The sequence below is a fragment of the Otolemur garnettii genome, unplaced genomic scaffold (genome assembly GCF_000181295.1).
Source record: "Otolemur garnettii isolate 467f Iridium unplaced genomic scaffold, OtoGar3 scaffold00005, whole genome shotgun sequence".
Lineage (NCBI taxonomy): Eukaryota > Metazoa > Chordata > Mammalia > Primates > Galagidae > Otolemur > Otolemur garnettii.
Genome location: NW_003852400.1, coordinates 26,021,826 through 26,044,556, shown reverse-complemented (window position 1 = coordinate 26,044,556; position 22,731 = coordinate 26,021,826). Strand labels below are relative to the sequence as shown.

Genomic DNA, 22,731 nt, shown 5'->3' with positions numbered 1-22,731 from the left:
GATCACTGGGTGTTGTAAGAGCTTAGGGTGAGGGAGTGGCATCAGAATCAAATGAGGAATCCTCAGGGGATGCGCCTTGGCTCACTCCCCTTTGTTTCTGTTCTAATGAGCTCCTCTCCCAGCTTATCAATCTGGTTTGCTGGGAAGCATGGCTTCTGCCTCTGCTATTCTAACAGTTTGGCTTAGTCCCTTGGCCTCATCAGGGGGCTCGCCCTCCTCCTCGCATCTGTGAGAGATGAGATGCTGCCCCAAATGCTGCCTTTTCCCTGCCCCAGAGGCCGCAGCCAGGTTCACATGGTGGCTCCACCACTTCATAGTCATAGAGCCTTGAGCATATCTCTTAACTTTCCTGTGCTTCAGGGTCTTCATCTGAAAAGGGAGACACAGCCAAGCACCCCCGATGTGACAGTGTTCCCGTAAGATGATGATGGAGCTGAAAAATTCCTCCTGCCTAGCAGCGTCTTAATGAACCTGATCCTATGAAAACCTAGGCTAATAATGTGTGTCTTAGTTTTTAACAAAAAAGTTTAAAAAGGAAGAAAAAATTTAAGGTAGAGAAGAGCTTATAGAATAAGGATCTAAAGAAATATTTTGTGTACAACTATATAGTATGTTTGTGTTGTAAGTTAAGTGTTACTATAAAAGATTCAAAGAGTTAAAAAACTGAAAAACATATACAGTAAAAAAGTTATTAATAAGCTCAGTTGATTTATTATTAAAGAAAGAAAAAACTGTGTGTGTGTGTGTGTGTGTGTGTGTGTGTGTGTATATATATATATATTTTTTTTTTTTTCTTGAGACAGAGTCTCAAGCTGTCACCCTAGGTAGAGTGCCATGGCATCATAGCTTACAGCAGCCTTCAACTCTTGGGCTCAAGTGATCCTCTTGCCTCAGTTTTTCTACTTTTAGTACAGACGGGGGTCTCGCTTTCTGCTCAGGCTGGTCTCAAACTCGTGAACTCAAGCAATCTACCCATCTTGGCCTCCCAGAGTGCTAGGATTACAGATGTGAGCCACCAAGCCTGGCCAAGAAGAATATTTTTTTGTAAATTTAGTGTAGCCTAAGTGTACAGTGTTTATAAAGTCTACAGTGATATACAGTAGTGTCCTAGGCCTTCACATGTATTCACCCACCCACTCACTGACTCAGAGTAACTTCCAGTCTTATAAGCTCCATGCTTGGTAAGTCCCTTATATAGGTGTACCATGTTTTATCTTTTACACCATATTTTTTACTGTGTCTTCTCGATGTTTAGTTATGCTTAGATATATAAATACTTACCATTGTGTCATAGCTGCTACAGTATTTAGGACAGTAACATGCTGGACAGGTGTATAGCCCAGGGGCAATAGGCTATACCATATAGCCTCAGTGTGTAGTAGAGACTATACTGTATATTATCTAGGTTTATTTAAGTTCGCTCTATGATTTTTGCACAACGAAATTGCCCAATGATACATTTCTCAAAATGTATCCCCATCTTTTAGTGGGGATATGACTGTAACAGTGTTAATTATATCAACCTCATAAGCTTCTAATGAGGGTTAAAACTGTAATATTTGTAAAGTACTTAGAAAAAGTATGATCCGCAGTAAGCACCACATAAGCGTTCCGTGTTGCCCAGTTTTAAGTGTTCATTAAATAAAATAAATGCAGACAAGATAATTAGCCTGCCCATGTGCTATATTGAGATATTGAATGGCTTGTCTTTTGAGAAATGGAGAGGACATTACTAAAATAACTCAGCTATATATGTCGCAGTTCCCCATCTCAGTGGCACAGCAAGACCCAGTCACGTGTATGTAATGGAGCCCATCAGACTGAACACGTTATATGTGAAAGTGAACCCATGATACAGCCCCTGATTTGTCTCTCTCCTGCCCTTCTTGATTTTGTTGACCTAGGCTTGAAATCTGAGCTTCAGGTTCATCTTCTCCTTTTCTGACCTGTTTATGTGGTTTCAAAATCTCCTCTTTTCTACCCTGGAAATCCCTCTCTCTTATCCATTCCCTTCTCCATTCTTGTCATGGTCTACACAAAGCTGCCAAATACTTCCCTGGTAGGACCTTTGTTTAACAAACAGAGCTCTCAGCCTGTTGTTTGGGACCCTTCTCTGCTCAAATCTAGTCCACTCTTCATCTCTATGTCCAATACCCAGACTCCCAACAGCCTCTTCTCCAGGGTGGCCATGTGATGGCTGTGCCTGGCATGGTCCACATTTACATTTGTTGTGTGGTTTAAATATTGATGATGCCCCTGTCACTCACAAAGTGTCCTATTGGGACAATAAATTATATGGTCACTCTACTGTTAACCCACTAGCCAAATTATGGACCCTAGGGGTCTCTGCCTCCTCCTGTTCCTTTTATTTGAATTGCTGCCTCTTGATCTGTGCTTATCCAAAAGCTTCCCCTGTTCAAAGGGCTACTCAAATGTTACGTCCTATACTCTTTCTAAATTCTCCCAGGGTACTTTATACATCAGTCTTTTGCCTGCTAACACTTTCTACTTTGTATCATGATTATTTATTTGCTAGTATAGCTCCTCTTCCAGGCTGAGGTCCTTGAAGAAAGAAACCATGTCTGATTACCATAGTGGTTCCTTCATCATCTAACTCACTGTCTTACATGCCTGGGAAGATAACAGATACAGTTACTGAGGCTTACTGTGCACCAAGCACTATGTGTATAATGTGTATGCACCCTGGATACCATCTATATATATCACCTCATGTAATCCTAACAGTAGCCTTGCAACCTACTGTGTCTCTGTTTATTGATTTGGAAATTAAGACATGGATTAAATAACTTGCACCAGGTTAAGTCTAAGTATAAACATTTGAGCGTCCATTGCTCTCACTTCAAAGAGCATGCTTTTGTGGTCCTCAACGTAAGCATACATCAGAATCACCGGGAGGTCTCCTTAAACCATATCACTGGGCCTTATTCCCCTTTCTGATTCAATAGGTCTGGGCTGGGGCCTGAGAGTTACAGGTCTGTCAAGCTCACAGGTGATGTTCATGTTGCTGGTCCAGGCAGCACACTTTGAAAACCATTACATAAGTATAATCGTTCATCAGTGCATAAACAGATGCATGGATGGATGAATATATTACAGTTAATATTTTTTTATTATGGAACTTGATTTAAAGTTCCATAAGTCTGTTCCACATTTTATATATTAGACATGTTCATATATTCACTTGTAATTCTTAAGATACAAGGGGTAAAATTCAGTTTTATTTTACATGACGGTTTTTACTACCTCATAGTATTGTTTAAATTTGAATTTGAACCAAGAAAGAACAGAATTCATTTCATTTATCTCTGTTTTTTTTCTTTCATATCTTTAAAGTGTTTAATCCAAAATAATGTTAAGAATGATTTGCAGTTCTCTGCCACCTCCCTTCCACGTCTTCTCTGCACTCCTGGGTAGGTTTTTAATCCACAATAAGTCATTAGATTTTATTTCAAGTATGAATATTTTCTCCAAACCTAATAAGGCATTTACTACCTAGATAAATATAAAAGGATTATTTTTAAGTGGACTCAGAATAAAGAAAGCTATCTTGTGATTTTTATATAGCAATATATTCCCCAAGGGGCATGGTTAAAACAAATTTCCTCTCTCCGCCAAACCTGGCACTGTTTTACTTCTTAACAAAATGAGCCGTGATATGAATTCAGCTGTTAGTTCAAAGTAAAAAGCGGATCCCTTTCACTGCTGGGCACATTGCATCGTATTGATAAAAGGTGCAGCTGCACCAAAAGGCAGCGTGCTTGGTCTCCCAGTGGTCCTCTTGAGCCTGGAAGTGACACCAGGCTACAACTTAACTCCACAGAAACAGAATGAGATGTGTGCCAAGCACACACTTCACAATGCACCTGAGCACTCCCATATTGGACTGGTTACATTTACTGATCCGGAAAACACAATGATCGTGACCTTGCTTGTGGAAGTTCAAAGCCCACTGATTTCTGTATGCAGACGATGCCAGCAGATTAACTAGCTTTTCTTCACCTTATCAGTGAGATAAGTATCTTAATAGAGATTAGTAGGTCATCTTCTATGGTAGTTATAATAAACTATATAATGAAAAATAAATGTATATAAATCCTGTATTTGTTCTTTCTTAGAGTTTTTCAAATACTACTTAGTTCTATATTGTTTCTGCCCAAGACTTCCTTACAATTTGAAATTTCCTTAAAAGTGGGGATCTTGCCTTACTCATAGTTTTAAAATGTTTTTATCATATTTTACACTCACAACCACCTTTATGAAGAGACATAATTGACCTTCACAATGCTAAACACAGGGCCTTTCATGTAACTACTACTAACAGCATTAAGCATTGTAGTTTTAAAGAAACTTCTCATATGCATCCCCTCTTTTATTTATCTCATGCTTATTTTTCATTTCTAATAACAGAAATTCAGAAAACCTATTTTTATATTACTTTTTTTTTATTGTTGAGGATTCATTGAGGGTACAGAGAACCAGGTTACACTGATTGCATTTGTTAGTGAAAGTCCCTCTTATAATTGTGTCCTGCCTTTAAGAGGTGTCCAGAGTTACAAAGCTAGAAAGTTTCTGATATAGGTCTAGCCCAGGCCTTTTGGCTCCAGTTTGGATGCCCCTTCCACTCCACCATATTGCCAGGGATTTTAATAATGGTTTGTTGACTGACTATATAAAGTTGTACCCAAACTACTCCCCTCTGCAAAAACCTTGTCCCTCCCTCTCTAACGTATACACTGTGCACATATCTCTCATTAGATAGAGTCAGATATGGCTGCCTTATGCAAGCTTTGGGATAGGACCATATCTGTAAATGGAAGTTAGCGTAGCCTCTAATGGAACACATAGTTGGGAGAGAGTGAGTCCTCAGATATATGTTTAACAATCAAGATATAGAAAGTCTTCACTTTCTTAGGTGAAGACTTTTAGTAGTGTAGGTAAGTTTAAGTGTCAAGTGAGTTTAGGTGTCAGCTGGTGGTTAAGCTCATATTCCCCCTTCCTCCTAAGAGACCAAGAGCTAAAAGAGCAAACTAAATTTTAAAAATCAGTCTGTGTAGTTGTAGCTTTCTTCTCTTACTTCTCTTTCACCTTTGTTATTCTCAAGTCTTTAGGAAAGCTACAATTAGAGTCTAGCCTGGTCACCTCTGTGCTGTGGAAAATTAGGGAAATGTCACTGCACATCCCTGGACTTGCTCATGTTGTTCTTGAGAAGCTGTGCCCTGCAGACACTAATGATGAAGTTGCCGGGATATACCATGTTTCCCCCAAAATAAGACACTGTCTTATATTTATTTTTTCTCAAGAAGACACACTAGGGCTTATTTTCAGGGGATGTCTTATTTTTATTAAATATAATACAACAATCTACATTTATTCAAATACAGTTAAGTCATCTTCTTCTGGAACCTGATGGGGGAGCTGACCTTGTTGGTGGGGCTGGCGCTAGTGATGCATGAATTCCTTTCCCCTAGCCATTCGCACATGTGCAATAGGATGCTTGCAACCTCGGTTACCACACACGCACCCGCCAAGTGCAAACTGCTCAAAGAGAGGAGCTATGGCAGATAAAAGGTATTCCATTCTTCCTTACCGCTCTGCACCGAAATGTGTATCTACATAGCCACACCCATCACTAGGTCTTATTATCGGGGTAGGGCTTATATTTAACAAATGCATAGAAATCCTGCTAGGGCTCATTTTTTGGGTAGGTCTTCTTTTCAGGGAAACATAGTATTATCCCCGGATTTAACTCCTCATGTGCAGATTCTCGTTTACATTGCCAACCTTGAGGTGACCATGGGTTTCCTTTGAAAAAGAACTATGTAACCCAATAGTAAACAGATTGAAAACTGTACTGTACTATCAAAACCAAAATTTTTAAAAAAGACAAACATTTTCAAAAATCAGATAAATCCTCTATGTTAGATCTGCTCATCATCCTGAAACTGAAAGGTTGCTAGGCCTTTGACGACAAAAGAAGTCATCAGTGACTCAAAACGTTCAGGGATCAAGTGTGTCCAAAGAGTACAGGACCCGAGTTTTCTGGAGTAGCAGATCTGGAGCATATTGGAAGGAAGTGACTTTCAGCAGGAAGGAGCAAAGAAATGCTGCCACGATATATCCAGTCACAACACAGAAAATATTTTAAAGATTTAGAGACTGATGGGAAATTAAAACAGCTGAACTAACTTCCTTCTTGACATACAATTACTATGACAGTGTCTCTTTAAAAAAAAAAAAAGTCCACATGAAATGATCAAGACAATAAAAATAGAAGCTATAAACCCAAAGCAGGAGATGGCACACAAGGTTAGTAATGATTTGACTAGCATTTTTAGCACCTACTATCAGCACTGGGGCAACCAAAACAAGATATGGGCCCTGACACAAGCTGGGGGTGGGGTAGGGTGGAACTTGCAGCCTTAGGACAAAAAGTGGCCTTGTGGATCCTTAAATGCAGCCTTTTGATTGAATTCAAATTTTGCAGAACAAATTCTTTTATTAAAAGGGGTGCGGAAGAGAAAGAGGAAGCTTTTCCTGCCTCCTTTGGTGCTTAAAAAAGAAACATCTTGAAAGCAGAAAGGCAGGTTCTCCACCCCAGGGTGAGAGCCCAGAAGTAGAGCATCTAAAGTCAGAGTTAAGGACCAAGGTGTGCTTCCCAGAAGAGGTGGCACAGGTTGAACTTTGAAAGGCCAAGAAAGAGAAACAAGATGATATCAATGGGAACAACATGGAAGGGAAGACAACTGGGAACATGAAAAGGAAGTAGGTGAAACCCATTTATGAGTTGGGAGATTGTACATGGTTTAGTTTTGCTGGAGAAAATAACATGAGAGACGCTGAAGCTGGAGGTGGAGAGGTGTGCATAGACGGTGTGTGCTATGTCAGGTTACAAAGTTCACGTTTACCCTCGATGTTCTGGGGCACCAATGAAAGTGCTGTTTATGCATCAGTCTTTTTAGGAGCTTCTGAACATCTGGTTGTCACACTTTGGAACTCAGTGACAGCAAAATGGATTCATAAAAGGTAAGACCTGGCCAGGCATGGTGGTGTGAGCCTATAATCCCAGTGTTTTGGGAGGCTAAAGTGAGAGGATTACTTGAGGCCAGGAGTTCATCACCAACCTGGATAACATAGTGAGAACTTCCCCCCACACACACCATGTCTACAAAAGACTAAAAAATAAGCCAGACATGATGGCACAGTCTGTGGTCCCAGCTGCTCAGAGGGCAGAGGCAGGAAGATCACTGAGCCCAGGAGTTTGAGGCTACAGTGAGCTATGATCATGCCTCTGTACTCTAGCCTGAGCAACACAGTAAGACTCTATCTTTTTTTTTAAAAAAAGGGGGTAGGGATGGAAAGACATAATCTCTTCCCCCATTCACTCTGTCCAGGAGCCACTACCCAACCCCTCAAAAAGGATTACTTTCCACAAATCAGTTACCTGTTCATTTATTGGTTGATTTGTGAGTGTAAGGTATGGTTACTAATAGTGAATGACCATCAATAAGCATAATAAAATTATACTTCAATATAAAATACAAACAGGTTTAGCTTAGGTAGCCTAGAGACACAAATTCTTCAGGCTTTCCACCTAGCACATAGACATGAATAAATGATTGAAAGAAAGAGTAATAAAAATAAAAACAACATATCTATTAAAACATTAAAAAGTACAAGAAATACCAATTGGATAAATAAACAGTACTGTAGCTTTTACTGTCTGCTGAGATGTGTGTTTCTCAGATTAGAGAGAAATTGATAAAGTGGGTGCCCTGAGCTCAGTCTTATGACCTGAGTTAATATTTCCACTAATGACCTGAAAGAGGAAGTGAACCCAGTTGGTTAAATTTTCTGATGACAGAATTGCTTCCTTAAGTTAAAAACAGAAAACAGAAAAAAATTTCAACAGCTGAGCAAACATTGAGAATGTCGGAACAATGTGATAGCTGGCTAAATTAATCTGAAATGTACCTCATATTATACTATAAACTACATGGTTGTGAGTAATTTTAACTGTCTATTTCAACTTGCCATGGCCTTGAAAATAGAAGACCTTTTACTCTTTAATCCTACATTAATGGATGTAATTACATGGTGAGTAATAATTTGTATTTTAAAATGAGAAGCCAAAATCACAAACTTTTGATACATTAGAATATTTTTGTGTACTGAGTTGACAGAGCAATAAGGAAAAAGAGTAGTTGATAAAGTGCTGACACCCCATTTTGGGTCGTACACAGTTAATTCATCTCCCTGATCTGAGATTTGGGACAACTGAGAAGGTAAGTGCTTCAGTGAAATGAGCATGAACTTGCACATCCTGGCTCGCCACTTCCAACTGGGTGCCTAATGTTTCTGAAACCCAATTTACCTTTGAGAAATAGAAATATAGTAACACAATTGTGCTGTAGACATGTTGTGAGAATCAAATGAAAATATGTACGTGTACATATAACGTCTAATCTGTAAATGGTGGCAGCACTGATGAGGGAGTGCCCTGGTGCCTAAGAAAAGTATAGTCAGTAACTCAGCAAACAAAGCCTCTTGTGTATTCTGAAGAGAGGTGTTCTGTAGCAGGAAAAGCAAGGCTACAAGTGATTTGTTCACTCATTCCACAATCCTCTCTTCATTCAGTCAGTGCAGTGTGTACCTGCTGCCGGAGGCATGTAGCCCTAGCTTTACAAAACTGAGGGTCATGCAAGTTAGGTATAATAGTCTGGAGGGTAGCTGGCACACAGGAGCAGGCTGTGCTTACTATAGTTTTGCATCATGAGGGTGTTGCAAATGCACTGACTGCAGAGAGGAAGAAGCTGCTAACTCTGCTGAGGAGCATTACAGGAAAAGGTTCTCAGAGGAGCAAACCTTTGAACCGAAACTTAAAAGGTAAGTAAGAGTTACCATGGGGACAAGAAGAGGGCAGGCTTTCAGGCAGAGGAAATGTGCAGAAGGGAGGAGATAGTGGTGGCCTGAGGTAGCTGGAGGGTGGTAGCTCAATACACCTAGGACATATGTTTTCAACCTACAGGCCAAAGGTTAAATTGGGCCTGGGTGCAGAGTTCATGTTTCCTATGAGAGGAGATAAGATCCAACCCATGTCCTGGCACTCTTTCTCATTGGCTATTTGATTTGGGGCACAATATTTCATATCTCATTATTCTTCTGTATAAAATGAAGACAGTTGCAGAATGTAACAGCTGTAACATGAGTAGCCTTCCATAAGTGTTCACTCCCTTTTTTTCCCCTCAACGCCCTTAGAACAAACAATTATAGGCACTAAACAAAGGAGAATCACAGCTCTCTTCCTTGGAAACTCAAAAGAGAGGATTGTACTGTGGGCTTCTGCTTCTCCTAAATCATCATTGAGATAATTATTTTGTTATGGTTTTGGTCCAATACAATATTTCATACATTCCTAGAAAATTACCCAGAGGCAGTGATGCTTTCTGTATGTTCATCTGCATTAATGAAAATGGTATTTAACCTGGAAATGAGAGAAAGGAGATCTTAAGGAAAAGTTAAAGCTCAGTCTATGAAAGTAGCTAATGTATACTAGTTATATTTAAATATATTTAGTCACCAGACTTAGATGAATTATGTTTAGGAACTGATGTATGCAAGCACAGAAATACTGCTAGTAAGTTTTGGAAAATCAGAGGTACTAGAAATAGCATAATAAATAAATATTATCCTATTTTTTAAACTTAAAAATTCAGTATATTAAATTAGACTGTGATTCCTAACCAAATCTAGAAGTGATTGCTTATGGATGGGTTGTAAGAAACTTAGAAAAAATTGTGATTACTCTGAAGCAGAATGTGTTTATCTTAAATCTAACACCAGACTAACCCCATTTCCTTTGTTAAATTTTATAAGTTTAATCTTATTCCCATAGATAAAAAAGGAGAAAAGGGCTCGGCGCCTGTGGCTCAAGCGGCTAAGGCGCCAGCCACATACACCTAAGGTGGCGGGTTCAAATCCCCAGCCCGGGCCCGCCAAACAACAATGATGGCTGCAACAACAAAAAAAATGGCCAGGCGTTGTGGCAGGCACCTGTAGTCCCAGCTTGGGAGGCTGAGGCAGGAGACTCGCTTGAGCCCAGGAGTTGGAGGTTGCTGTGAGCTGTGATGCCATGGCACTTTACCCAGGGGGATAGCTTGAGGCTCTGTCTCAAAAAAAAAAAAAGGAGAAAGTAAGTTAGAGATTGGATTTATTTTAAAAGCAAGACCCAGCTCCATTCTGTACATAAACACTCCTTAAACATAAAGACACAGATATGTTAAAAGTAAAGGGACAGATGAATATATGGCCTGCAAATCCTAAGCAAAAGAAATCTGAAGTAGATATATTAATATCAGACAAAAATAAACTTCAGAAGAAGGACTTTTCTCAGAAATAGGAATATTTATTAATGATAAAAGGGTCAATTCATAAAAAGGATATAGCAATCCTAATTTTGTTGATAACCAATAACATCAAAATACATAAAGCAATAACTTATCAAAAAAATAGACCAAGAAGAAAATGAACAGTAAAAAATACAATAATAGTTGGAGATTTCAACATTCTTCTTTCAGAAATGAATAGAAAAAGTACATAGACATTAATAAGAATATAGAAGTTAGCTACCTTGACTAAATGACATTTATAGAATATCCTATCCAACATCAGAAGATACATTCTCTTTGTACCTGAAATATTCACCAAGATAAAATCATGGTAATTATATGCTGTGGCTATAAAAGATTTAAACTAGAAATCAATAACAAATATATATCTGGAATTTCCCCCTGAATAATAGGAAATCAAACATATTCACCTAAATAAACATGAGTCAAAGACATCACGAGGGAAATTGGAATATAAATCGAAATATTTAAAATTTGTAGGACACAGCTAAAGCAGTCTTGAAAGGGAAATTTATATCATTAAATTAAAAAATAGCTCATCCTTTCAAAATATCAATAAAATTGAGAAACTATAGTCAGATTAATCAGGAATAAGAAAAAGAAGGCATCAATTATCAATATCAAGAATTAAAGAGAGCATTACTATAGACACTATAGACCAGGGGTGCCTCAAACTTTTTAAACAGGGGGCCAATTCACTGTCCCTCAGACCATTGGAGGGCCAGATTGCGGGCCCCAGGACTAGTCAGCTGCTAAGCAGGACAGGCAGCGGCAGCAAAAACTCCCGGAGGGCTGGATAAATTGTCCTAGGTGGGCCGCATGTGGCCCACAGGTCGTAGTTTGAAGATGCCTGCTATAGACATTAAAAGATAAGCTGACTCTAAGATATGCATAGAAATGCTATGCACCTGGAATGGCCAAACCTATCCAAAAGAAACACTAGGCTGTACGCTACCAGGCATATAGATCAAAATAATAGAATAGAAAATCTAAAAGTAGACCTACACATACACAGCTAGTTGATTTTTGCCAAAGGTGCCCCAGTAATACAGTGGGTAAATTGACAGTTGTTCGACAAATGGTGCTGGGACAATTGGGTATCCATTTGCAGGAAAAACAAAATGAAACTGCTTCCCTACTTCACACCATATGCAAATATGAACTTGAAGTGGATCATAGATCTAAATATAATAGCTAAAAACATTGAATTTCTAGAAGAATATGCACAGGAAAAAATCTTTGTGAACTTAGATTGGTAACAAGTTTGTTAAAGCACACACACACACAAAAAAGAACTACAACCTTACAAGAAAAACTTGGTAAATTAAACTTCATCAAAATGTAAAAACTTTTTCATGAAAGGCACTATTAAGAAAATGAAAGGCAAATTCAGACTTAAAATGTTTTCAAATTTACTCTGGTAATGGATTTGTATTCAGAATACATAAAGAACTCTTAAAATTCAGTAGTAAAAAGACAAACTCATTTTTTAACTTAGGCAAAAAATTTGAATAAACACATTACTAAGAATATATGTGGAAAATAAGACATGAAAAGAAGTTCAATATCATTAGTGACTAGAGAAATGCAAATTAAAATCACAGTAACATTGACTACAAATTCACTGAAATGGCTAGAATGTAAAAGACTAAAAATGCCAGGTGTTAATGAGGATATGGAGCAAACAGAACTTGTACTCATTGCTGATGGGAATGCAAAATGACAGTTACTTTAAGAAAGGGTTTGGCAGTTTCTTATAAAGTTAAACACACACTTACTATATGATTCAGCAATCTTATTCCTAGATATTTACCCAAGAGAAATGAAAAACATGTCCATGCAATGACTTGAGCCCAAAAATTTATAACAGGTTAATCAAAAAAGCTAAAAATTAGAAACAATCCAAATGGCTATACAAATAACACTGTATCTATACAATTAAATACTGCCAAGAAATAAGAAAGAACATACTACTTATATATGTAACCACATTGATCTCAAAAGGATTATGGTGAGTCAAAGAACCCAGCCACAGAAAGACTAGACTACACTGTATAATTTCATTTATATGAAACTCTAGAAAAGACAAGTCTTATGTATAGTGACAGAAAGCAGATTAGTAATTGGCAGGGGCTGAGACTTGGAAGGAATTGACTGCAGTGGGACCTTTTAAGGGTGATAGAGTGTTCTGTATCATGGTTGTGACGGTAGTTGCATGACTGCAAACATTTGCCCCCAAACCTCATTGAATTCCACACCTAAAATTAAATTGTAGCTCAATAAAGCTGATTAAAAGTAATGATGAAAGTGATGATGATGGAGGCAGTGGTGGTATAATCTCCCAGGACTAGAATAAACACATTCTATCTGTACATGTTTTTTTGTTTGTTTGTTTGTTTGTTTTTTGTTTTTTTTCTCTCTCTCTAAAAAACAAGGAATCCCCTGACCACAGTGCACCTGAGGTCAGAGAGCTGATTTTTTTCCACTGTGTTGAGAAGCTTCAGCTAAAGAACCGTAGCCAGATTTCTCACAATAGATCTTCTGCTTAGCCTGTGTGGCTACATTGAAAATGATAAGGTCAACATTGTTGGCCAGGGGTTCCTGAGAAGGTGTCATCAACACATTTTGTGTATATTTCAGACACATACTTTTGATGTATGTGCAAAAAAAGAAGACTTCAAGAGCTATATATTTTTTGTTCTCCCTCAATAATACCCTTACCTCATTGCAAAATGTTCCTTCTTTTTACTCTAATAATGAGGTTTAAATGAGACTGGAATACTTTTATTTTCATATATGAAATATATATATGGATACATATATATCCATATATATGAATGGATATATATGAATGCGCCACTCCCACTTGGGCATTTTAACCTAAGTTAAGTCAATCATAATGAATCATGGTTGATTAATTCAGTGAAAGGCATCTAATCTAAGCTAGATGAATCTGAACCCTTCCTTAGGAACCTTGAACTTGGAACTAGAGTAAGTCTCAATGCTTGTCTAGTAGCTAAAGCCTGGGGCAGAAGATTCTGGTATTGAGATTCTTGTGGTCTGAAGAAAATTGTTCTGAGAGAATTAAGGTGATATACAGGGGAAAACATGGAAGAGACAGATGGAGTCCTGGTAGCACACAAGCTCTGGGATCCAGTTGCCTAATAATTATGTGGGATTTCTCATTAACCTCTCCCTTTGCCCCAATGAATCAAGATGGCTTTCTGGTAAATGGAACCAAGATAACACTATACAGACTGCTCAATTTGGCCTTCTTAGAAATTCACTTGAAAGGCTCTAAGAAGCTCTATGATAAAGATCCCTTCTTAACTTCCATTATTCCAGTGTTTCTAAAATTTGTTTGAACAGGGAACCCTTTCCATGTATCATAAGCCAACTATCACTTTCCATAACATTTGTTTGATAAATCCCTATTTTAGAGAAGTGGAAATCAAGACCTAGATATTTATCTAACATATTAATATTAGAGTCAGACTCAGGTGTATTTGTTTTCATAATCTGTACTCTTTAAACTGTGGGCACAAGGTCATGGATCTACCATTGGGTTTGTGTGGTCAGATACATGGGAGTCATCCTCCATAGCCTGGCATTTAACCCTTTACCAGGTCCTGCTTTACCACCTAAATGTCTCTTGGGTCAGAGCACTATTTTCCATATCCAGCATCACTATCCAAGTGTAAAACAACCATTATCTTTCCCCTTAGATCCAGATCTATTCTTACCTACCTTCATCTCTCTCCTTTAGTCCATCGCCACACTGCAGTGAGTGTTTTTTTCAAACTGAAAATAGAATTCTATCCCTTCCTTGCATAAAAGCCTATACTGGTTTTCCACTTCTTTCAGAATAAAAACTAAAATCCTGAGCTCATCAAAAAGGCCCTTCTCCAAGATGAGCCCCGATCCACCTCTCAGTCTCATCCCATACCAATGTCTGATTGCTCTCAGCAACCCAGCAAGACAGGCCTACTCTCAGTTCTGGGCATGCCTTGGCCTCCACCCCTGGGTCTTTGCACCTGCTCCTGCCTATGCTGTACTACTCTTTACTTGCAGAATCACACTCAGTGATTTAGAGTAGAGATTGAGCACCATGTCCTTGGAGGACAGATATCCTCTGGGTTAGAGTCTTTGGTTGATTGTTCTTGTAGTACTGTGTTGCTCTTGTGAGCACCTCACTCAGTTTGTAGTTAGACCCTCACCGATGTCTAAATACCCACTGGATTGCCAGTTGCATTTGTGTTCACTGCTAGCCACATATAGAAGATACTCAGTAAATAATTGTTGAATGAATGGATCTAAGAAGCCAAGATACTTCCTGAAAGTTGATATAAAAATAAGAATAGAATGGTTGTTTGGTTTTATTTTGTAAAAGAAATAAAAGCTGAGTGTGGTGGCTCAGGCCTGTAATCCTAGCACTCTGGGAGGCCAAGGTGGGTGGATTGCCTGAGCTCAGAAGTTCTAGACCAGCCTGAGCAAGAGCGAGACCCCATCTCTAAAAAAAGTAGCTGGGTATTGTGGTGGGCACTTGTAGTCCCAGCTACTTGGGAGTCTGAAGCAAGATCACTTGAGCCCAAGAGTTTGAAGTTGCTGTGAGCTATGACTCCACAAAACTCTACCCATGGTCACAGAGTGAGACTTTGTCTCAAAAAAAAAAAAAGAAAGAAAGAAAGAAAATACTTAGAAAAAAATGCAGAACTACTCTCAGATGATTTGGTTGATATGAAGATCTTTCTGCTGGGTGGATTGAACTGAAAGAATGAATAGCTGTGGCTTCACCATATGTAGTTCTAGTTGAGGCTAAAAGGTAGAATTTCAGGTTAAGAGGTATAAGTACAAAAAAGTGCCCTGAAGTTTTTGGCAGTCAAAACATTGCTGCTCCCTCTGGTAAATTCAATTTCTGAGGCCTGGGAAGGCAGGACCAGACAGAGGAGGGTCTAACACACATTCATTTCCTAAAGCTTAGAGAACGAGAGAGGTGGGGGTAACAGAAATACAACTGAGAAGTAAACAAAGGGTGCATTTATTTGAGTTGAAAAATTTTTAAAGAGCCTTGAAAACCACAGGAGCTCCCCAACATATTTATATAATTGAATATAATTTATCTGGGATTGAGAGGAATAATAATCAAAACATTTTTCCCTTAAGTGCATCTGGAGGCAGATGAAATTAAACTCTCGATGGTGGCCTGCTCGACTGTCTCCTTGGTGTTTTGTCCTCAGGCTGCAGGCTAGAAATGTGTTTTCTAGAGCAGACATGGAGCACAAAATATTAAATGAAATTTACTGTATTCAAAATGCCCAACAGTATAGCATCCTCCTTGTTTGGCAGGGAAAGGGCTCAGCATTTGGAAACTCAGCAGTGCATTAAGTATTTTAATAATCATTGTTGACACACAAAGCATATGGCCTTTCAGAACTCACTGGGTCAAGTGTTGAGTGGTCTTCTAGGTTTCTAAAATTACCTTAGAAAATTCAAACAAAATTAAATTAGGGCACATTTCAAACTGTATTAGCTTATGAGCTTTGTGTTATAAGCAAATGAAATAAGTTTTCTCCTAGGATATGAGTCTCTATGAGTAGCTGATTATATTAATGTAAAGGAAAAAGCAAAATATACACCCTCCAAAATAATTAATTTACATTTCATTTAAAAAATCTAAAATCCCCCCGAAACTAGGCCAATCATATGGATACCTTCTGTTTGTACCTCCTAGTTATGCTTCAAGACCGACTTCATCTCAGAAGCCTTCATTGTCTATTTCCTTACAGTTAGGTCACCTGTCTTGACCACAGTAATGCTGTGAAATAAGCAGCCATAATACTCAGTGGCTTTAAACAATGAGTGTTTCTCATGGCCCACAAGGCTATGGCTTAGCAGGTCTGCTGTCCCAGGCTCACTGACGTGCTTCTGGCCAAAGACTGATCTGTGGGGACAACTGGTCTCTCCTCCTGTCTGTTGCATGCACATTTCTCATACCCTTCCAGCTGGCCAGCCCAGGCATATTTTCATGGCCTTGTCAGAGGGGCCAGAAAGAAAGAGGAAACATGCTAGCTTTTTTATTTTTTTTCCAAGCTTCCAGTTTCATTGTGTTTGTTAATATTCCATTGACCAAAGCAAGTCACCTGGCCAAGCCTAGAGTCAGAGCAGAAAGACACCACGAAGTTAGAGGGTAGAGATACAGGGAGGCCATCAGATGCCCCCTAATGCCATCATCCTATACCCCACCCCATCCTACTCCACTGCCAGCATTAATTCTTTCTCTGTGTTATCTCTTTCCTCACTCTTGGTTCTATTGTTATGCTTTCCCCAGCGTATTATAATGTAGTTGCTAACTTGTACATCCTCTCTAAAAGCTTGCGGTGGGGGGTTCTTCTTCTTCTCTGTATTCTTTCATAGTTCTTGTTATTCGTCTTATCCCTTTACAGACACTCTAGCTCCTTGCACTGCTTCCAACACATGATAGCCACCTGGTAAATACGTGTTGAATGAATGCATATGTGAACGCTCGCACCCCAGAGGTCTCTCCTTCCCCTTCAGAGGAAAAGGCTCAGGATAGATATTTTTCAGCATCCCAGTTGAGAAAGCCCTCCTGGCCCAAGCACCTGGGGATCAACAGGGGACCTGCAGTCAGGATTTCACCTGCTGGTATCTTTTTCCAAACTCCCACACTGGTTCCCCCTAGAACTCAGGTTTTCTTTTTCCTGTCTCCTTAGTCCTTTCGAAGGAAGGGAGAAAATCACTGGCAGTTAACTCATCTTAGACTCTTTTTTTAAGTCAGAACTCCCAGGTAACTTAAACTACTGGCTGTCTGCTATACAGTGAAGACTAACTCTGTGATTTACTTTATTTCATGGTATGGTTGGTTTGAGAGGAACTGGATGGCTACAGTTCTTTAATCTTCCCAGCTCTGTAGACTAAGAAGTCAGAGAAATTCTTAGGAAATTTCTTAAGGTATTAATTCTGTCAGCGTGGTGTTAAATGTACTACCTCGTCAGGTATCAATTCCATAGGATCTTACAGGGAAGAGTTGTGTTTCTGGGTAGAATCATCATTTTGAGCTTCTTGATTTTCCAGGGACTGATGTGAGTGGCTTGGGAGGAAGGCTCATTTAGAATGCCAGCCCTGCCCATGAGTTACTTGACCTGATAAGCCTCCCAACCCTCATCAATCAGAGACAGAATGTCAGCAGCCAAAATAGAATAATGCTGCCAAGTGCTAAGTAAATTGTATTGATTGTTAGATTTGCTAATATAATCTGCATATGATGCCCTGTAATTTTATATGTTGTGAATACATTAGTATTGTTTGTGATGGAAAATAATATATAATGTAATAATATGTCAAACAATCTACATGTTTATTTTTATTAGAAAATAAAATAATCACTTCTTAAACTGCTTTAAAGTTTATATTTTCTTTTTTATTTTAACTTTATACTTTAAATGCACTCAAGTACCTTCCCTTTTGAAATGGCCTGAAATTTTTTTTATTCATTTAACAAATATGTATTCAGTACCTGGTTGCCAGGTGGTATACTGGTGGGTGAAGTAGACATTGTTCACACCCTCCTGATACATAGGATGAAAAAGAGGTATTGGTAATAAATCAGTATTTCTTCCAGCTCTCAGTAACCTATTAGTATCTACATCTTTATCAATGATCAGAGTTAATATTTGAATTCATCAGGTTGAATCTGTTAAATATGTAGCTTTTTTTTTTTTGGCCAGGGCTGGGTTTGAACCCGCCACCTCCGGCATATGGGGCCAGTGCCCTACCCTTTTGAGCCACAGGTACCACCCAGATTATGTAGCTTTTTACATGTCAATCATATATCAATAAAAGTGTGTTTTTTTAATTGGCTGGTTTTCCCTGACCAAAATATGATGTGATAACACTTTAGATCAGGGGAAGGGGAAATTTTGACTTACGGTCTAATGCATCTGTATCAAATTTTAAAACTTTGTATTTTACTGTTGACTGATGCATAGAATAGACATTTCTGAATCTTTCCCTATCCTTCATGCCATCCCTGAATTACTATATTTTTTGTGCCCAGTGGTAGCCTCGGAGTTCCTTCAGAATTGTACTATGTCTATAATGGTGGGATTGACCACCAACCAAAAGTGTGGTCTGGGCATTATGAAGTCATGGTGCAGGACAGATGGAGGCTGTGTCAAAATGCCCTCAATATGGAATCTTAGATTGGATTCATAATCAGAAAAAGTACATTAGTGGGAACACTGGTGGAAAATAAAGTCTATAGGCTAGTAAATAGAATTATATTAACATAAGCTTCTTTGTTTTAACAAATTATCATGTTATGTAGTATGTCAACTTGAGGGAAAGCTGAGTGAAAAGTATACTGGAACTTAGCTTCCAAGGACTATGAAAATAGTGGAGTGAAAGTTGGTCCCTGGCTCCTCCTCCACACGTCTCTAGACTTCTCTTAATGATGGGCAGTTTGTGAATGCGTTGAGAAGAAAGGAGTTTTAACATTTGACTAAGAAAAATATGATTAGAATGGTGAGTCTGCTGTAAAATCAGAATGTGCTTTGGAAGCTAGAGAATGGATATTGTAGGATCTTCTTATGTGCCTGAAATTTTCACAAATATTTTCACATATGAAAGAAAATGCCCACTATTGATCTCTTGTCGCCTACAAATTGTAACTACATAAAGACTTTGAGTGATTCAGAGATTCCCCTTTACTTTCATAGGTACAATCACAAGTACGCCTTGCAAAAAAAAACTTTGACAAATTGAAGATGGATGTGTGTCAAAAAGTGGATCTTCTTGGAGCAAGCAGATGTAATCTCTTATCTCACATGCTAGCAACATACCAGGTAACAAAGTGGTATTTGTTACACTGAACCAAGAATGGCACGAGTTTTAGATACCATAGAAATGATGTTTGAGCTAAAACTAGGGTTTGGGCATTATGATGTTGTGAATGGTTTTTTTTCAAAATTTACTTTTCCCACATCTCGGCCTTCTAGGATCCTATGGTTTCACCAAACCAAATAGTAGCCGTTCTCTGTACGTGCAGTGTAATTTCCCGCTTCTCTGCATTTACTCAGGGCATCCCTCTTACCTGGGATGCCTTTCTCCTCCATCTGCACATTTACTAACTCCACTCTTTTTGATGTAGCAGACCAAATGTCATGTCCTTCAGTAAGCCACTTCTGCACTCATTCAGCATCAGGCCTAGATGTCTCGTGGCGTACTACCCTCATCAGCTGGTCATTACTCAGTGCACTGGTTTTTGTCTCCCCTGTTAGCCTCTGAGTTCCTTTGAGATAGCACTGTGTCCATCAGCTGTGCTATTGAGCACTTAAGGACGGGATGTGGAAAGCTGATGTTGTAGGGAATACAAAAATGAGTAGAACCAGGTTCCCTTTCAAAGATTAGGAAGAAAGTTGGAGATAGTAAAGTCTGAGGTCCCAGGTGGTGGGAGAAGCACACTGCTTAGAAGGCACTGTTTGGGGAAGCAGGAGGTATTTAGCTTAGCTGAAATACAGGGCATAAATGGGGGCATAACACAGAATGTGGGTGCAGAGATGATTGGAATCATATTTTAGAGGATGTTGAAAGATACAGATAGTCACACTTCCCTGGGTTTCATGACCGGAACTACATATTCAAAACATGAATACCTTTCCTATCTTTCTTTACAGACTACTCTGCTTCATTTTTGGGAGAAAACTTCTCACACAATGGCAGCCATCCATGAGAGCTTCAAAGGTTACCAGCCATATGAATTCACTACATTAAAGGTATGAAAGCTATAGAGACTGCTAGAAAATCTCATGAACAGTTAAGTTTTGTGTATGTCACAAGCAAAGTCCATTGTAACAAGTGTCATTATCCCAAGACTCAAGATGCCAAAGAGAGAACTCTGCCCCCAGCAGGGTCTTTTTTACTGTGTCGGTATTCAATGCAATGATAATCCACTGTAATCCCAAACCACAAATGGCACATTGGGAAACGTGACTGGGAGGTGAATCGTGGTGAACTTGGGCCTAATGGTTGGTCCTGCTCCTTTAAAATACTTGTTTGACATTGCTAAAGAGAAGATTGCATAAGTTCTGTATACTCGGTTACTTTTCAATTATTAAATTCAAACATACTCACTAGAGAAGGGGTCTTCCCTTTGTCCCTTATTTCTGAAAAATATTACTTTATTCTGAGGGTTTTGTCCAATATAGAATTGGATTTCTCCATAAGACTACAATATTTTCTAATTGAAAAAGCCACATTAAACTCCATGATTTTTCAGCTCAGAAAGAATACAGGCACAGCATCTCATTCTCAGTGTTGAAGCTGAAAATGGAATTCTCTTTCTCTGTAATAGCTATGAGGGATAAATGTGTAGTGAGATAAGGAAGTGATTTGAGTTCCAAAAGGATTTTAAGAACAGTGAGAGGACAGGGGGTGCTTTGTTGCAAGGTCAAATCTTTGAAAGTAAAAGACCAGTCACAGTCGCTAAAGTTCATCTTGAAATTGCCTTGCTTCTGATTTTTCAAGCAATTTGTAAGTATCTCATCACCTTGCTTGTCAAGATGAAGACTTCAAAACATTAAAAACCTTTTTTTGCCTTAAAATGCTTTTTGATTTAGAGATTTTTATAATGTTACTGCATCTACAAAAGGACTAAGACAGAAATGCTTTAAGACCCTGCCCCTTAAATTGAAGATGCCATGAGGAGCTCAGAAGAGCCCACTTACCTGGTAATGCACCTGACCTGACCCCACATGGGACCCCTGGACTCAGAGTTTGTTCCTCATAATCCCCGTCCAGCTGGTCACTTGCCTATTCCTTGCTGATGTGTGGCATGGAAGCCACAGTAGAAGCGCTCTGTCAACTCTCAGCATCTGAGGGGAAGGGCCTTTCATTCTTATGTATTCTCCTTTGTCCAACCAAACCTTTTGCACACAGTGGGCCCTAGTAATACTAGTGTTGTTGGTAGGGGCTGCACTTCTTCTCTATGATTTAATGCTGTTTTCAGCACCTCACAAAGCAGCCGCCCCCACCAAGGCAGATTGGTTAAAATTATAACTCATAGTATTCACAGTTTGCACCCAGGGCTGAGTAAAATCCCATAGATTACTCTTTGACAAGACAGAGGATTTTAGAGCCTAATTGTGCATCAGGTTTTATTTTATATACAATTTCAAAGATGATCTGTCCTTTTACAAGACAACTGTACAACATAAATCAGCCAGGTGGAAGATACCTCAATGCAGTTCAGAAGATCTTCAGGTTTGAGTTAATTGAATAAAAAGTACAATGTGAATTCATGAAATTGATGTTGTGCCACAGCGTGGAAGAACCCATATGTGTATCCTTGGCCTCCTGTGCTGAGGAAAATATGGCTCCTTAATTTTTCTGTGGTATTCTCCTGCAGAGAAAATCGAGCTGAGTATGTTAGAAGATTTCTGGGCAGAGAATTCAGTAAAAGTTTGACGGCTGTGGTTCAGGATATAATACAACTCTCCATTGCCATTCACATCCTTGGAGCCTTCCTTAAATTAGGGCTTAAGTAACAGTTCGTGGTTTAAATATAATATAATGTTAATAGGAGTGATACATCCGCTAAGGAATAATGATATTATAGTCATATTGGGAATAAATGTCCAGAACCCAACCAAATGAATGGTACTTTTATTACTGCTCAAGAATGTTATTCATCTTGGTTTTCAAGGCTGACATGTTTTATCAGAATCTCAAGCTGATAGCTAATTATTTTCTTTACGTGGACTCAAATCTGATATAATAGGACCCTGTTATTACACAGCTCATTACTGGATAGATATAAACACATTGCACTATCACATTATATTCCACAAAATGTGAAAACGAAAACCATTAATACCTTGAATCACTGTCAGAACATGAGGATATTATTTGGCTGCTCAATCCTCTTGCACCATTTTTTTTTAAAACACATGTACTGTATTTATTAGATGTTTGTTTTCGCAAGTCATCTTTTAATATACCTCATTTTCTTCTATGGCACTACATATTGATGATGGATATTTTGAAATTAAATAAATATTTTCCTGATTAATTTGTTCTCTGGATTTACCTTTAGCAAATAGCCCCTTAAATACCTTTTGGGACTCTGACTGGAAAGAAAACATTGTCTTTGGAGAGGGTTGCCAAACTCTGTTAATGAAAAGCAAGCCATTTGTTTTCTTTGCTTCGGGGTGTATTCTGAGTGTGTTGGTAATCGTGCCATTGCAGCTGTATTTCCTGACTGTTAGTTTGATGCTTGATGAAGGATGAT

The 22,731-nt window shown here is 38.7% G+C and overlaps 1 protein-coding gene across 3 annotated transcripts in view; it reads left to right on the top strand.

Annotated features, from left to right (window-relative positions):
* Positions 1-22,731, top strand: part of ICA1 (islet cell autoantigen 1) — a 146,939-nt gene that overhangs the window by 86,366 nt on the left and 37,842 nt on the right. For 2 of the 3 annotated variants that reach the window (XM_003782705.3, XM_023519505.1), the window contains 2 exons: positions 19,163-19,288; positions 20,120-20,218. The exons of the other annotated variant lie outside the window; for it this stretch is intronic. In XM_003782705.3, coding sequence (XP_003782753.1) covers positions 19,163-19,288; positions 20,120-20,218 — 225 coding nt within the window. The remainder of the gene's footprint in view (positions 1-19,162; positions 19,289-20,119; positions 20,219-22,731) is intronic. 3 annotated transcript variants of the gene reach the window in all.